The following is a 16,520-nucleotide window of genomic DNA, read 5'->3' on the forward strand; positions in this document are numbered from 1 at the left end:
TACATTGCTCAGTTTACAAATTTGCGATTAAACTGCTTTAAGTTAAAAAATTCTAATTTTGAAAAACAAACACCAGAAAAAAATTAAGAAGTAAAACACAATATTTATATTTTTTGTTAAAGAATTTACTTTTAAACTTATCAATTGATTAAATTTTATAAAACCCAAAAAATATAATAACTAACAATATAAGGTAAAAGAAAATAGCATAAAAAATAGTATATACATAATTTATGTTTATCTATTTTTCTTAATATTTATTTCAAAATTTACAATTTTTTTTTTTAATAATTTTCAATTTACAAATGCACGAAACTTTTAATTAAAACTGGCGTTTATTAAAAATTTAAATTTAAGGAAACACTAAAAATAAATTATAAAAAATATTTAGTTTTTTCGTTTAAATATTTGATTTCAAAATTATTAAATTTTAAATTAAAAATGAAAGTGATCAAAAAAGTAATTAAAATTCACAAAGAAAGAAAAAAAACAACACAAAATTCAAGGAAATCTGTAAATTAAAAAACTTTAATTAATGTTATATTTTATGTCTATTTTTAATGTTTTTCTTTTCTTAAATTTTATATTGTTTTTAAATAGATATAAATTGCAAAAAATATTTCAAATTTTTAATTTAAAAAACTAAACGCTAATTTTATGTTATAAAATTTATTAAGGTTAAAAATTAAATTTAAACAATATTTCTATCAAATTAATACACTGTACAGTTGTCATCCTGCCTCCCGCGCAAGCAACTAGTTTTTCCAAATGGCGTACACATATAAACATGAAGCCCCTATTATAGTACACCCATTTGGCACGTACACAGTTAACTGGAAATTTACTACTACTCCCACCTATTTCTATTCAATACACTTGTATGGATAATGCTTTTTAATGTGCAAATTATGGCCACGCTGCTAGGCAAGTGGGCTTGAGCCTAGAATATTGTGCGTGGTTATTGGGAAAATAGTTCAAGTTTTTTTCTTTTGGTTTGATAATCCTTTGACTACGTACTTGTTATAGGATTCCGTAAATATTATGATACTGCCAAGTTCGATATCAGGCGCTATTTCGGAAAGGAGTTTGGAAAACACACTGCTAAGATCGCTGATTTTATGGTTTAAAATTAATACTTTCTCTGCTAGATTCATCCTATTAGTAGGTGATTATCGAATACAAATTTTTATTAAATAAATTTTTTATCATAAATTAATGAAGTAATGCTTCTGAACTGTTCTCAGACATGTCACTATGTTCTTAATGGAAGCATGCTCAGCAGAAAGTTTTAATGTAGTTCTTGCCAGTCTTGTTTCTAATATGTAGAACCATGCTCAAAAGACAGTTTTAATGAGCATAGCTCTTACGTGTCAATCTGCAAATAAAATTTTGTTGCCTAACTTTAGGCTGATTTTTTGAAATTCTAAATTTTGTTGCCTAACTTTAGACGGATTTTCTAAAATTTAAAATTTGAATGTTTTCATTTTCAAAAATTACATGAAGCATATTCATATAAGTATCTCTGTAAAGAAGTACATACTTTGTATATCCGCTTACAGTCAATTCCATTGTTCATGCGCACATTTATGGCATATTTTCGTTTACTTCACAGTTTTTTAATTTGCTACTTAAAAATATGAGCTCAATAATCAGCATGTTGCCCCTTCGCCTTGCCACAAAAGTGGAGATAAGAAATTTTTCTCAAAATAATGGCGACATAAATAATAAACGTATGTGTAATACTTTTGACTATGGACGCAGCCTTAATGGCAAGTCAGTTGAGCGTTTCACTTTGGCATTTGAGGCATATATTTGTGTGTGAAAAGCGCAAATTTGTATGCGATTTGTGCAACCGCATGCGATTGTAGTATTTTGCAAGCATATTGTTGCCCACTATGCCATTTAAGCCCACACACACACATACGCACAAGCAATATTAGTGAGCCCACAAAGCGCGGTGGCAGCGACGAGGGGCAAATGTAAATATGCACAGTAGTCAAATGGCGCAAAAAAGTGCATAAAAAGCTTTTGTACTTGCGTGCTTGGGTGGGTGGAAGCTGTGTTGCCTATTCTGTGCAAACCACTGGTGAGCGCCCGAGGTTGGGGTGGGGCGCCACTTGAAAGGGCACTAAAACTTTTACGGCACGCAGCAGTTGAAATTTAAATAAAATTATAACAAAGTGGTAAATTCTCGATACTTTTGGACGACGTGGCATGCATGCAAGCAACCCGATATTGCCGCTATGCTTGTGTTTGTTGCTGCAACACATATGTTTATGCTTGCCGCACTTTAGCGTAGTTTGTATTTGAGTTTTGCTTGTCTCCTATATTTACGCCTTTTGCCTTCTTTTTTCTTTGCTGTATTATTTTTGTGTTGTGTGCTTACTTTATATTGTGTTTGTTGTAACTGAAAAACAATAAAGTTTGCACAATGTTGCCAGATTGCATTGCAACACCGCACTCATACACACACAATACAACGCAACGCGTGTGCATCTCCGCATATTTTACACAAACATCATAAACATTTGTGTGTTTGAGTGTTTGAATGCGTGTGTGCATTCTGTAACCAAAGTTTGCTCCAGCCCAAGTAGTCCATATTGCAGCAACATGCTTGCCTTTGCTATTCACCCGTTATTATTATTGTGTGTACATATGCGTGTGCATGCGTGCTAAAACTTTAAGTTTCATACTTGGTAAACTTTATTTTCGAAATTTTATTAAAAATTGAAATCAAAGAAAATGCAATAAGCTATTGTGCAGCAACAGCGCTGGTCATGTACATAACGGAAGTGTGCGGCATGGAAAACATAATTGATTGCTAGTGTAATATGAGTGCTGGGCATATACAATTTTTTCTATGAAGGTATTAAAAGTTCGTACTTTAGGATGTATGGAAAATATTTAATAGCATAAAAATACAAAAAAATTTTCTTCAAATGCTGCAACGTTGTCTTCGACAATAATCCATCCCAAATTTCGTGAAGATATCTCGTTAAAGAAAAAGGTTTTTATACAATAACTTGGTTTCAATCGTTCAGTTTGTATGGAAGCTGTATGATATAGTAGTCTGATCTGAAAAATTTCTTCGAATATTGCAGGGTTGTCTTGGAAAATAATTCATGCCAAATTTCATGCATTTATCTCCGCAATTAAAAAACTTTTCTATACAAGAACTGAACTTTTATGTTCGAAATGTAGGGCATCTACATATATGATATAGTGGTCTGATTCAAACAATTTCTGGAAATGTTATATCGTTGATTTGGGCAATAATCTATGCCAAAGTTCATGCATTTATCTCCTCAAATAAAAAAGTTTTCCATACAAGAACACGATTTTGATCGTTCAGTTTGTATGACAACTATATGATATAGTCGTCCGATCTGAAACATTTCTTCACATATTGTACCGTTATGTTATGCAATATTCCGTGCCAAATTTTGTGCAGTTATCTCTTTAAATAAAATAGTTTTCCTTACAAGAACTTGAGTTTGATCATTCAGGTTATATGACAGCTATTTAATGTAGTGATGTAAAATCGACCATTCCGACAAATGAACAGGCCATTAGTAAGAAAATGACGTGTCTAAAGTTTCAGGTCGATATCTCTAAAACTGTGGGAGTAGAGGCACATTTTTTAAATGGCAATGACCTTCATCTACGAACCTTCGAACTTTTTTATATAATTTTTTTTTTTTGTACATATTATTTGAGTTCCCATTTGTTATTCCGGTTTTGTACTATTTAATATTCATGCCTAAATGTAGGCAACGTTGTACTCTTGCATTTCTTCTTGATTCAAATATTAAACAAAAGTTGCATCTATTACTGAAATTCCTTAAGAGCGCTTCACTTGCTTTCTTTCCTACAAGAGCATTTCCGTTAGTGAATTTAAGGTAAGATCATTGCGTTTTCTTTACAAAGTTTTCATAATTTTTAGCGTCTTAGCCAGTTTATTATTAATTCTAGCCAGTCAATAATCTTTTAATCTATAGGAATATGAATACGCGCACGAATGTATACCTCTTTTTTACCAAAGCAAAACTCATAAATTTTTCAAGCAATCATATATTTCAAAATATAATATGTTATATCAAAGGTATATATGCGAACAATATCTCCTGAAATTTCGATACAAAAATGTTGAAAATTCCGCCGTTGAGTGGGTGTCTGTTAAAATAGTGCTCTCGCAGTGGACAGCATAACTTATTATTGGTTCATAAATTAAAAAACTAAACATATTCTTTTAGTATATATCTAAATCTCGTTTTTGAATATAGGAAATAAAACAATATCAAAATTGTCCTTATTTTCTCGGACTTTGAACAAAAAATCTCATTTTTGGTAAATTTTTCGGCATTTTTTGGCCAGAAAAATTAGTTGTAATGAAACAAGAAAAAATCCTTCGGTCAATAACTAGATAATATTATTTCAAAAACGTGTACACAATATGAACTAAATTAGTCGATAACTCTTCGAGAAATCGTGTCCACCGACTTCAAGAAACACAGTTTCGAGAAAAACGCGTTTAAAGACAGGGCACTTAGCGCAGCTAGCCTAGACCGCACAAGTTCTCAAGGCTATATCTTCGAAAATAGTACTCAGATCAACTTTAAAATTTAGGACTATATTCTAGATGTATTGTAGAATATAATAAAGCAAACAAAAAAAATCCATTTTTGGAAATTTTCAAACCCACCTAACCCCTTAATCAAATGACTGTTTATACAGCAATAAAACCAGTGATTTTATATTAGGTTGTCAAAAAAGTCTTGCGGTATTTCTTGCGTTATTTTTATTGAATTTTCAATTGTTAATAAATTTTTTTTTTACGACTCATGCCCAGCTCCTGACCGATGTTACGGCTGCTACTATGCCGGTCTCTTTCGACCAATTCAGCGATTTTATCGCAATTTTCGACGACAGGCCTTCCGGAGCGTGGCGCATCTTCGACCACCTCTACACCAGAACGAAAACGTTGAAACCATCGTTGTGCGGTGGAAATGGAAACTGTATCGGGTCCATAAACTGCACAAATTTTATTAGCGGCTTGGGATACATTTTTGCTTTTATCGTAGTAGTACTGTAAAATATGCCGTATTTTCTCTTTATTTTGCTCCATGTTTGCTACGCTATAACTGACGAACGACTTAAAAGAAACGACAATCAATCAAACACGTGTTAGCGCGTGAAATCAGCTTTCCAACAAGCTATAGCACGACCCGATAAAACTAGAACTACACGCTCTCAGCGCCAACTAGCGAAAATACCGCAATACTTTTTTGACAACCTAATATATAAACATATCAAAATCGGTCGAACGAACAAGCGTATATCAAGAGGTCTCCACATTTCTTACAACTCTTCGCACCCGTTTAGACGTTGCTTAAAACCCACAGCTATATGCGCATGTTTATAAATCTGATCCAATGCAGTTCACTTAGTTCCACCACACTTCACTGCTCTTCATCTATGACTGCACTCAATCCGGCTCGTGCTGCAACGTGGCTTATTATGCTCCAGTGCCGTTGGCAGCGCTGACCACAGCCGGCCACAACGCCGCTGCGCATTTTTGTTTACTTGTAAGCATACATTTGCGCTGCATTTCATACCATTCCACTTGTTTGCTCTCTGGGCCATTATGCCACTTGTGCGTGGCCAATTAACTACTTGAAAAAATCAACTGCCCAGCGCTCCTTCAATTTGCGTTGCCTTAATTTGCTGAAAGGGGCGCATATTTCAGTTTTTTGGTTTTCCTCTTAAATCAAAAATATTTAATTTAAAGATATGCCTATAATTGGTTATAAATATTTAATTTATTAAAACAATGGCGTTAACTCCCCCTCTCGTGCAAAAATTTAGGAAAAAAATACTAATTTTTGTAATTAATTTTTCATACGCTCACAAACAAATAACCGCTTAGTATCGCAATTTTCTATGGACCAACGTCCAAAACCACCACCGCCAAATTGTATACAGCCGCCGCTTTCAATGTGCACCGGTTGCTCATGTAGCCAATGTGTATAGTTAAATGCCTTGCCCGTGCCCTCCCACTCAAAAGTACCCGGGCTTGTTAGATCATTGCCACCGCTCCAATATATAAAAGCGCGATCTGCCTTATTCACCGTTGTCTGTAAGAAATCTATAAATTAAATTTAATTGTAAAATATTTTTTTGTTAATTACAACAACAAATGTGCAGCATGTGCCTACCGTTGGCAAATAGAAACATATGCAAAGCTATGAGCTTTCTCTGTGACTCGAGTGAGACCAAATTTGCTGTATGCTCACGGCATATATCACGTGCACCCTTCCAGGTTTCCTAAGTGTTATGATTTTATGGGAGAATTAAATAGAGAATAGCAATTGTTTAGAACCTCTGTGCTTTTTGCGTAATTGTTTATCCAATACCGTGTCTTTGTTGAATATTATGAACTCGTCATAATCCGTTCTGTATACGTGGATGTCTTTTTGAAAAAATAAATAAATAAAAAAAAATTTTGTTATTTTTTTTTGTTATTTTTTTTTCGTTTTTAATATTTTCGCAAAATTAAATTTTTTTTAATATGACTATTTTATTTTCTCGAATTTGTTTTGTACTCAAGTACCCGTGTTCTGTGCAAATGCATAACGGTATAATAAACAGCTTATGAAAATTCGCTCAAAAATATTTGCAACCATTTTTCTGTGCTTTGGCACTACATAACAATTCTGTTTAATATTCACTCGCTAACTGAAATATATTTTCACTATTCGATTTTGAATTCAAATTCATAAGTTTACATTCACAGACACCTCAACTGCAGCAAATCAGTATAAATTCATTCGAAATGCTTCGATTATAATAGCTGTGAATATAATGAAAAAGTCACTGTTTAACATCCCTACAGTGAAGGCAAGTAGTTTCTCTAAGGTTCTAAAGGGAGATATTATAAATTTTATAATATATATTATTGCGATATTAAATCTCTTCAATATCACTTTTGGAATGAAATCAACTTAAAGACTACGGTTTTAAATGTATCAGTCCTACTAGTCTAAAAAGTCACAAAACAAACTTCTTCAGTTTAAGAAAACCAGCATTTATCGATATTCAAAGTAACCAATACACCGGTTATAATCATCTTGTTTTTGGTTAATAATCCTTTGGTACGATTGGCATTTTCCTTCAAAATAGGGCTCAGTCTCGGCAGTTACTTGTTCATTGTCCTAAAATTCTCTGCTATACTTATTGTTCTATTGCTAAGCATATAGTCTAATAATACTAAAAAATAGTCTATTAACTCAAGCATAGTGTTTCACAATTCGATCAAATCAGCTACTTTCCGGATTAGTTCAATTTTCGTTGTAAAACTAGTTCCTAACTAATTTCCTTTGGTAAGTTCGATTAGCGCTACGCGCTCCTCGTTGTAAAACAATATTTTTCCTAACTGAGATGGATGGTGTTTTACAATTCTATCAAGTCAGCAACTTTTCAGACTAGTTCTTTTTTCGTTAAAAACTGGTTCCTAACTAGTCCTCTTTTGTAAGTTCGATTATTGTCAGGAACTGCTCGCTTTATTTTTCCTTACTAGCATGACATTGCGTAGTATATCTGTCACCACCTACGCCTCCCAAACTCGTCATCAACATTTCTAGTATTTGTATTAACTTATTTTTGACGCTCTCAGTGTATATTGTTTTTGAATGCCATTTCGCTTATGACAGATGTCAGCTTGTAACACACTAAGCACACAATGATAAATAAAACAGTTTATTCAATTACCTTTAGATAATGTTTTCCACAGCTGCTGTCGCACAGTTTTCGTTGAATTTGCATACAAATCGATTACGTCACTTGACATTTACTTGTAATTTGCATAAGCGCACCCACACATGTTTCTTTATAATAGAACTCAGGTGGTTGTTTGAATATTTTGTAAAATCCTTAAATTTTGCTGTATTTATTTGTTAGATGTAAATATCTGCTTATCGGCTGTTCTGCCATTGTTCTATTGTAGAATATTTAAAGATTTTATGTTGAACGTCAACTGGTTAATAGTAAATTATTTGGATAAATGCGAGCGCTGCGGGTATAATTGAAATTTGTTTCGGGAAATATTTAAGCCATAAAAAGATAAGATTTAAAATAACTACAAAAATAAGAAATAATAAATTTCCATGGGAGTAAGTAATAATTAAAAATAAAATTCACTGTCCAATTCAATTAAGCGAAATTTCATGAAAGAAAGCATCAATCAAATTTAAATTCTTCAACATTGAAAGTTTGTTGATAAAAAGATTTCCATATCGAAAAATTATTTAATATAAAATATGTATCCTAATATAAAGTTATTAAAGATAAACACGAATACCTTTAAAATCGTAAATGTTGCACCAAGGCAGATTTAGTTGCGAGTCGAGCAAACCACTGACATAAATATCCACCATAATCAGGGCACAATAGACCTTAGGTCGCGGTGCATTACCTCAAATAATATTCCATTCTATCCTGTCCACCATAATCAGCTAATAACAAGTGATCTGTACTCTTGACATATGCATTTAAAGAGAACTACCATATTTCAATGCATTCTTGGTCCAGCCGAAAGCAAATTTCTTTAATCAAAAGTATTTTATGTTTGATTTTTATTATTTCATCTGACAAAGTTTTTCAAAGTGGAGAACAAATGTAAGCAGAAAGTTTAGCATACTCATTAGACTAGTATAGATTATTTTAGATGTAAACGCATTTGAAAAGAAGGGTAAAATAATAAAAATCTGAGGTCGGGAAAGGAAACGGGAAGGGGCGTGGTTGAAGTTTTAAGGGCTACAAACGGGGAATGTCGATTTCCAGCGAAACTGCGTGTTCTACAGCAACAAGTTATATGATGTAAAAAATTATAATAACTTGTGTGTACATCATTATGACATAATCTTAAAAAGTACTTTTTTCTATAACTACAAATTTTGTATATTCATAATTATTATCGTTATAACAAAACCTCAAAAAAAAAAAAACAACTTTTTTCATATATTATTTTTTTTTTTTATTAAAAACATGAAATACGACTTCCTGACAATAACTTTAGCTGACCCATGTTTTTCGTGAGGTCTCATTTCGTATTTCTTATATATTTCAGAATATATTCGTTATCATCGAATTATCTGAATTTCAAATATGTTACATTTTAGTCAATATTTCAGACCGAAAAATTAATATCCACTCTCAAAAGTGCAGAGTTTTTTATTTTTTTTTTATCGCAAATTTATACCAGCTTTTATGTAGAAATTAGAATCTATCTCAATAGACCAACACTGTCTTCTTTCGAAGTTTGTTTACTCTTCAACTTCAGCAGCTAATTGGGAGTCCCTTTTTATCAATTTAACCCTAGACGTTCCTTATAATTTGAGTCGACTAATAATCATCGTGTTTTGCAACCAGCAGCAAAATAACAAAGTCCCTCCAGGGTCAAAAATCATGAAATAAAGCGAATCACATATAGCATTATTTAGATAATTATGACTGTTAATTTAGAATCTTTATACCAATTGAATTTTCGCACATTACAATAAATAAGGTTCAGCGTTTTCTTCTGATTTGTGAGTGGGTATATATTTTCATACTATATTCTCAATATCAACTGTCTTCAGTGACGCCAATAGTGTAAAGTGGCGACTCGAGCACACAACTGGTATATTTTCTATATTTTGTATAAGCTGGGATAGTAAAATAGGCACAGAATACCGAGCAACAATATAAACAAACACAACCTTATAAAGTGGCGAATCGAACACACTACTGGTATAAATAGTTTAAACTGGCATAATGAAATAGACATAATAGCAGACAGCATGGCATAATAAAATAGGAATAGAATACCTTCTAAAATGGCGATTCGAACACACTACTGGTATAAATAGTGTAAACTGGCCTAATGAAATAGGAATGGAATGCATAATCATGGTAGCAGCCATATAAACCTAATTAACCTTGTATAGCTGCTATACAACCTGAACGATCAAAATCAAGACCCTGTTAAGAAAACTTTCCTATTCGACGAGATATCGTCCCGCAACTGGCATGGATTTTGTTTAGGGCAACGCTACAATATTTGACGGAATTGTCCAGATCTGATCACGGCTTAATATATTTAGTCAGAATCTTTGACTGTAAATTCGAGTTCCTTCAAAATCAATTTATTTTCTTGTAAAAATTATTTACCCAATATGAAATCACTCAGACGTCATTAAGTATTTATTTACATGTTTTTTAAGTTCTACCGTTATTTCCGAATTTTGTTTAAATTTTTTCTTCCAAACCCGGCTTTCGATATAGCGCAATTGTTTTATTTCATTGAAAAATCAATTTTTCCGCCGATTTATAAATTTGTGGCAAAAAATTTTAATCTCTTGCTTTATGAATATAGCAGACAAGTAAATAGACATATGCATACATACATATTATATATGGCTTATTGATTTCACATCTGAAATATTATGAACCGTAATATTAAATTTTTCCAAAAAACAAAAATCCTGATAATGTTATATCTCCGATTCATACATACAAGCAAGTTTAGCAGTATTAATCTGCCGGCAACATCTTTAATTTCAAATACTTGCCTAATCAAGTTACAACATAAAACTCACAAACGCACTTACTTAATGTGCTGGGGACCATAATTGAACAAGCAAAAGTATATTTTATATTGCGAATATAAAGTCAAATACATAGAGAAATATATATATGTATATATGGATCTAATGCGTACATAACTTTGAGCGCTGCGGCATATTGTTGCCTGCTAAGCGGCCTTTTTTTTCTTGCTTGCGCCTTTGGTAGGTAGCTGCCAGCACGCGCTTGTGTGAGTTGTATGCTGCCTCCAGCACCCATCTACTACATACAGCCGCATTTAATAGCTACTTTTCGCAAGCTATTTGCTTACCCGCCTCCGCCGCGCTTTGTCCATTGCTGACACACTTCAAGCTTGTGTGCTTATTGCCTTGGCGGCTGTCTTTACTGTGGGTAGTGGGTGCTGGCGGGAAAAGTGCTTAGCTACAAACTTCCTGCTAAAAGGGAAAACTAATAGCTTGTGCCTTTGCTGTGGCATCCCTCAAGCCTCTCGAGCATTGCTGTTGTACAAACAGAATTTTCCGTCGCTCGCCGCATTCATTAAAATATTGTTGATGTCCATTTCGACGCTCGTCGGGAGCCATCGTCAACAACAGCTGCTACCGATTGTCAGGGCAATCAACTTGACTGCTTAACGGTTAACGCTACTTTTCATAGTTTTATTATAGCCGCTTGGTGTTTAAATTGTTACTGCTTTGTTCGTTTCCGTACATTTCCATACTAAATTTTGCTTTAAAGGGTGATTTGGTTTCGACAGTGAGTGTTGATATGAGGAGTTCTTCCGCTTACCGCCTGGATAATCCAGATTAGGGTTGTATATATGTTTACAGTTATTGGTTTTTAAATATACTGTATAAATTAACCAAGGCTTAGTAAAAATTATGGAAATCCCACTTGTTATCAAACTCATATTTTGGCCTGAGAGCCGTTTAGGTTCTCTTACAAGGTGTGAGGCTTGAGGATGTCAGCAAAACGTCGTCGAAATTAGAGCTCTTGATATTCCACTAATCGAATAATCGAATAGTCACAGTAGAATTAATTTTTGAATAGTCCAATGTTACGATTATTGAAAGTTTCTCGAACCAGTCATCTCTCTTATTGGCCCGTAAGGTTTTGACGAGACTGATGATTATTACTCGGACTCCGACTTCTCCTTTTTGGCTACTTCCTGCTTTTCGGCTATAGCGTCAGCACTAGCAACAACAAACTCCTCGATGAAATCCTTGGTGGTAGCAGCTTCCTTGAAGTTCACTTCGGTGGCATGCAGATCTTCGGGCTTGATGTCCAAGATTTCACGTGCGCAAATAGAACCAGAGTCGTATACCTGGGGTATGTGACAAACCATATGAGAAGGACTAGGCGGATTTAACATTAAGGTTTGCTCTATGAGGACAGCTTCTTATGTGGGACATTACGGTACAACCACTTATTTAGGGTTAAGATTCCTCGTTTATACGATTACAATTTCTAAGAATTCAAAAGAATTTGAAGAGAAGTCTATATTCTGATATCAGAAACATACAAAACTTCATACTGAGAAGTCACAGAATAAAGGTTCGTTCTTAACCTCAATTTGAAATGAAAATCGAAAATAATATGATTGAACGGCCAAAAGGTGGAAAATACTGTTACTTTTGTATTTTATATCCTTATTAATCTTTACTGACATATATAGTCAAATATTTGTAAAAAAAAAGTTAAAAGTATCATTCTCTTCCGTAAACGCGAAATAATTAGCAATTTCTAAACAAGAAAAACAAAATAAAGTGTGTTCTCAATTTAGATCAAGGCGCAAAAGTCCATTCATTCAAATGAAAAACTGCGAAAAAAAACTCTAAAAACCATGCACACTTTACTTTGATCTGGCAACCCCACGCAAGCGCAAGATTATTACCAAGTTGCTTTATCACAAAAGATTTCCCAAATAACCGGGATAACAGATGAAAAGCAATTCGTGGCAATCAACAAAGTTACAAACGCGAAAAAATGGGCCAAAATAGCAAGCAAACGAAAAGCAAAAGAACGGTATTTACAGAACAGAGCAAAACAAAACAAATGCATGCAAAGGAAAATGAAAAGAAAAAAGTGAAATGTACGAACAAAGAAATTGCCTACTATAGAAGAATTCAAAGCGATAAGAATTGAAAAATAGCAAAACATTGAGAAAAAATTGGCAAAGCAATACTAGCAGCTGTTAGCTTGCAGCTTAGAAAAGGCAACGTGCAACGGGTACGCGCGCGAAATACACGCTTTCCAGCGCTAAACGCTTTTGGCCGCAACTCAAGTGAAAGAATAATAATCATCGCAGGGTGGCGTGGGTGCAAAAACACAGCAACACAATAACAGCAATAGCTGCAACAGCGCAATAAACGGCAGTAAATGGAGCAGAAATTGCCTACGCCTGCCCGGAAGGTGCGCGATTGTGCTTAATTGCCAAAAATGTGCGCTGGGCATGATGATGTTGATGATGTAGCTGGAGAGCGTGATGGCATGCTGATAAACCATATTGTTTTGTAGTGTAGCTAAGGTATCTGAATTGCCAAATATGAAAAGTGTTTGAGTATTTGAGGTTGTATCGGAGGGTAATTGTAACGCAAATAGTATAGTGCCGATTGTAGATTTGTTTGTAAGGGCGTTTATATATGCATGTGTGCGTACGTGAATAAACTATACTTATTGTTGAAGTATTTTCCTTCTCATAGAATGCCATAATAAGCATTATTGCGCGGAATTTGATGAGAATTTATTTTGTTTACGTCAAGTGAACTTATTTGAGAGTGTAATACATTTTTTATATTTACAAAAAAAAGTCATACGGAGCAAAGTCTGGTGAATGCGGCGGTTGATCGTTGGTATTTATTGAAAAAAAAAAAAAAAAAAAAAACGTTATCGCCACGAGTCGAGCAAGAATGCGTTTTATATCCAAAACATCCACCAAAATCATTCGAATGGACGAGAAAAGTCGAGCTTCCTCGCCATCTCTCTGCCACTTTCCTGACGATTTCCAAACACCATGCTTGTATTCTTCATTCTTTTAATATTTCCATCAGGTGAAGAAATCGAATGTCGTTCAGGGCGAAGCATGTCTTCAACGATCTCTCGCCAGCCTTTCAAGCTTACAGCTTTTTAATATTTTGAGAGGTGGCAACTCTGTTTCCAAACTGTAACATCAAATATATTGCAATAATTTATGTCTGATATCGTCAATGAAGATTTTCATATAAATATACACATTATAGCTTTATGTTTGTGCTTTAAGAATGTGGCAACCCTGACAAAAATATCTTTTGCCCTAATTTTTCATTAAAAAAACTCAAATAAATTATGATATTGTGCTGCCAGTCCATAGAAATATTTAAAGAAATTCAATTTTTTAAACAGCTGGCAACTCTGTTCAGAAACTGTTCGCCTTGAAAGCATTCTCAAAGTGCGCACTACCACTTGCTGTCTTTTCAGTATGTATGTGTGTATGTAGGCTGATATAAAATTTATTTATCAAACATAAATTTATTTATCAAATATATAAATATATTTTTTCACAGTATACATATCTAAAGAATAATATACTGTGAAAAAAGTTGGTAACACTTAAAAAAATGTTGTACTAAAGCCTTCTCAAAAATCAGTTTCAGACACTGTATTCCAGTGTTTTATGTAAAATATATAAATTTATGCTTTGGTTTGATATTTTTAGAATATGGCAACTCTGCCAAAACAAAAAATTTAAATATAGTATTTTCTTAACAAATGTGAAATATCTCCCTTTGACGTATATATTGTTCATAACTTACGAGTTGAAAACAATTTTTTTTTTTGAGTTGGCAACTCTTTAGAAAAATATTGTGCCAAAAGCCCTTCCAGATATCGCTTTCGAACACTGTATTCTAGTATTTTATGTAAAAATTTTTCTTCATTTTGATATTTTTATAATATGGCAACCCCGATAAAATCTTTTTTGGCTAATTTAAAAAAAAACACTTTTTTTTAATGACTATTATGTTACTTGCTTAGTAAAAAAAAAGAAGTTGGCAACTATGTTGAGAAAAATTTTTCGCCTCTAGCCCTCTCAATATCAGTTTCAGACACTGTATTGTATTATATATATTGTCTGAAATATATAAATATTTACTTCATTTGGATATTTTGAGAATATGGCAGCTCTGTCAAAACTTTTTTTGCGTAACTTTTCATAAAAAAAATTGAAATATCTTCTGAAAGCTGTTTTGTCCAAAACTTACGCGTGAGTAAAAATATTTTTTGTTAGTTTGGCAACTCTGTTTAGAAGAATTATTTCATACTAAAATATACATTGTTGTTTTAATTTACTTTTAAATCAAATGTGTGTACTCTAGCTGAGTCATTTTTTCATCTAATACTGCTATAACATATTTTTAAATTTTTCATTTGATTATTACAAATTAAAATTTTATTTTGTAAGCAGTTGGAAACTCTAAACTCTAAACTAAAATTAATATAGCATTATTAGCAATTCATTAATTTGTTTTTTTTTTCTTTCTTTCTTTCATTTCAGGTAAGTTCTATACATCCTCCACAAACCAATCCACAAAAGTTTGGTTATGTAAAACTACTGTAAGTGATAAATTACTAAGTGAGCCATAATTCTTAAAACACATACATAGAAAAATTCTATATCTCTCATTTATTAATTTTTTTATTTGAGCAGTTAAATTTAGCTACACGTAATTTATGAATATCAAAATTTATACACATATACCTGCAAACATATTTAGCAAAAGTTTTATGGCGCTCCAGTGACCAGCACGATAACACACGGTTGACCTTAAATTTAATATAAAAAAATCGTAAATTAGAAACTTAACTTTTTAAAGTGTGCCAAAACAAACCCTAATCCTTTTAGTCCCACCGAAACAACAACAACAAGAACAACAGCAGTGTCAGTACTGTATCACAATAATAAAATAAAAGTTTGACTGTCTGCCCGAACGCCAAAAACCGCAGTGTGAAGAAGCATTTAACACCAATGACCACATTAGAATGTTAGGTGAAGTTGTTTTTTCTTATCGTTTTTGTTGCAATGGTTGTACGCACAGCTGACCGCTTCGGCACATTAACGCCGTAGCTGACAACAAGACGACGACCCCAACAACAAGCACCGACGCACCACAATCGATGCGAACAACTATTGCGTTGGCCTGCCGACCGAGCAGCGTGTGCGAGTTAGCCACAATCGCTCGGCCGAGTGTGTCCTGCATCCTGCGCCAGCCTGACTGCCAGCCCGTACGTGCAGCATTTGCATATTGCCATGCGAATAATCAAAATACAAGCGGAAATGCAGAACTTTTTGGCAACAAAGTTGTTGTAATAACAGTTTTTCGAGAGTTGTGCGGCTGTATGTGGGTGGTTGAGTGAGTGCGCCATTCACTGACTTTTGGCAACAAATGTACGCTTGTCCAAAAGTTTTTTTGTTTTCGCTTTTTTGTTGTTTTGTTTTTCGCATTTATTTGCTCGCAGGCGGCGGCAAGGGTGATAAGTAAAAGCAAAACTTTTCGTGTAGCCCAATGCCCTTTCGCACCGAAGGCTTCGAAACTGTGCGCAAATGTCCCAAAAGGCAGGCCCAAAAATGAAAAACAACAAAAATCCAAAGAGGTTCCCGCAATTGTGCGGTGTGGCAAGCTAACTAAACTCCTTTCCTCTGCGGTTTATTGCGTTAGTGTGCCACGTAATTGCTGCGTTGCACGTGCATACATACACACACATGTGTGCATGTCTACAAATTAAGTTCTTCCGCTTAAATTCGTAAATGTTGCCAGATCGTTTGTGTTTTTCGCAGTTTGCGCAGCATATTTTATACTATTGTTGCTTGCGTGCAGCCTGTAATGTTTTTCTTAGTACGATTATATATTTTTTATTAATATATTCTA

The 16,520-nt window shown here is 33.7% G+C and overlaps 2 protein-coding genes across 6 annotated transcripts in view; one reads left to right on the forward strand and one right to left on the reverse strand.

Moving 5' to 3' along the window:
• Positions 1 to 16,520, forward strand: part of LOC108972129 (muscle M-line assembly protein unc-89) — a 262,556-nt gene that overhangs the window by 95,721 nt on the left and 150,315 nt on the right. The gene's annotated exons all lie outside the window — the stretch shown is intronic.
• On the reverse strand, positions 5,850 to 6,716 carry LOC108972130 (perlucin-like). Its single transcript, XM_018938623.1, has 4 exons — positions 6,611 to 6,716; positions 6,414 to 6,469; positions 6,216 to 6,324; positions 5,850 to 6,145 (listed from the first exon to the last, which is right to left on the reverse strand). The coding sequence occupies exons 1-4, from the start codon at positions 6,681 to 6,683 to the stop codon at positions 5,889 to 5,891; spliced, it is 495 nt and encodes a 164-aa protein (XP_018794168.1). The 5' UTR covers positions 6,684 to 6,716; the 3' UTR covers positions 5,850 to 5,888.

Source organism: Bactrocera latifrons, unplaced genomic scaffold, assembly GCF_001853355.1.
Source record: "Bactrocera latifrons isolate USDA-ARS-PBARC rearing strain unplaced genomic scaffold, ASM185335v1 scaffold_38, whole genome shotgun sequence".
Taxonomy (NCBI): Eukaryota; Metazoa; Arthropoda; class Insecta; order Diptera; family Tephritidae; genus Bactrocera; species Bactrocera latifrons.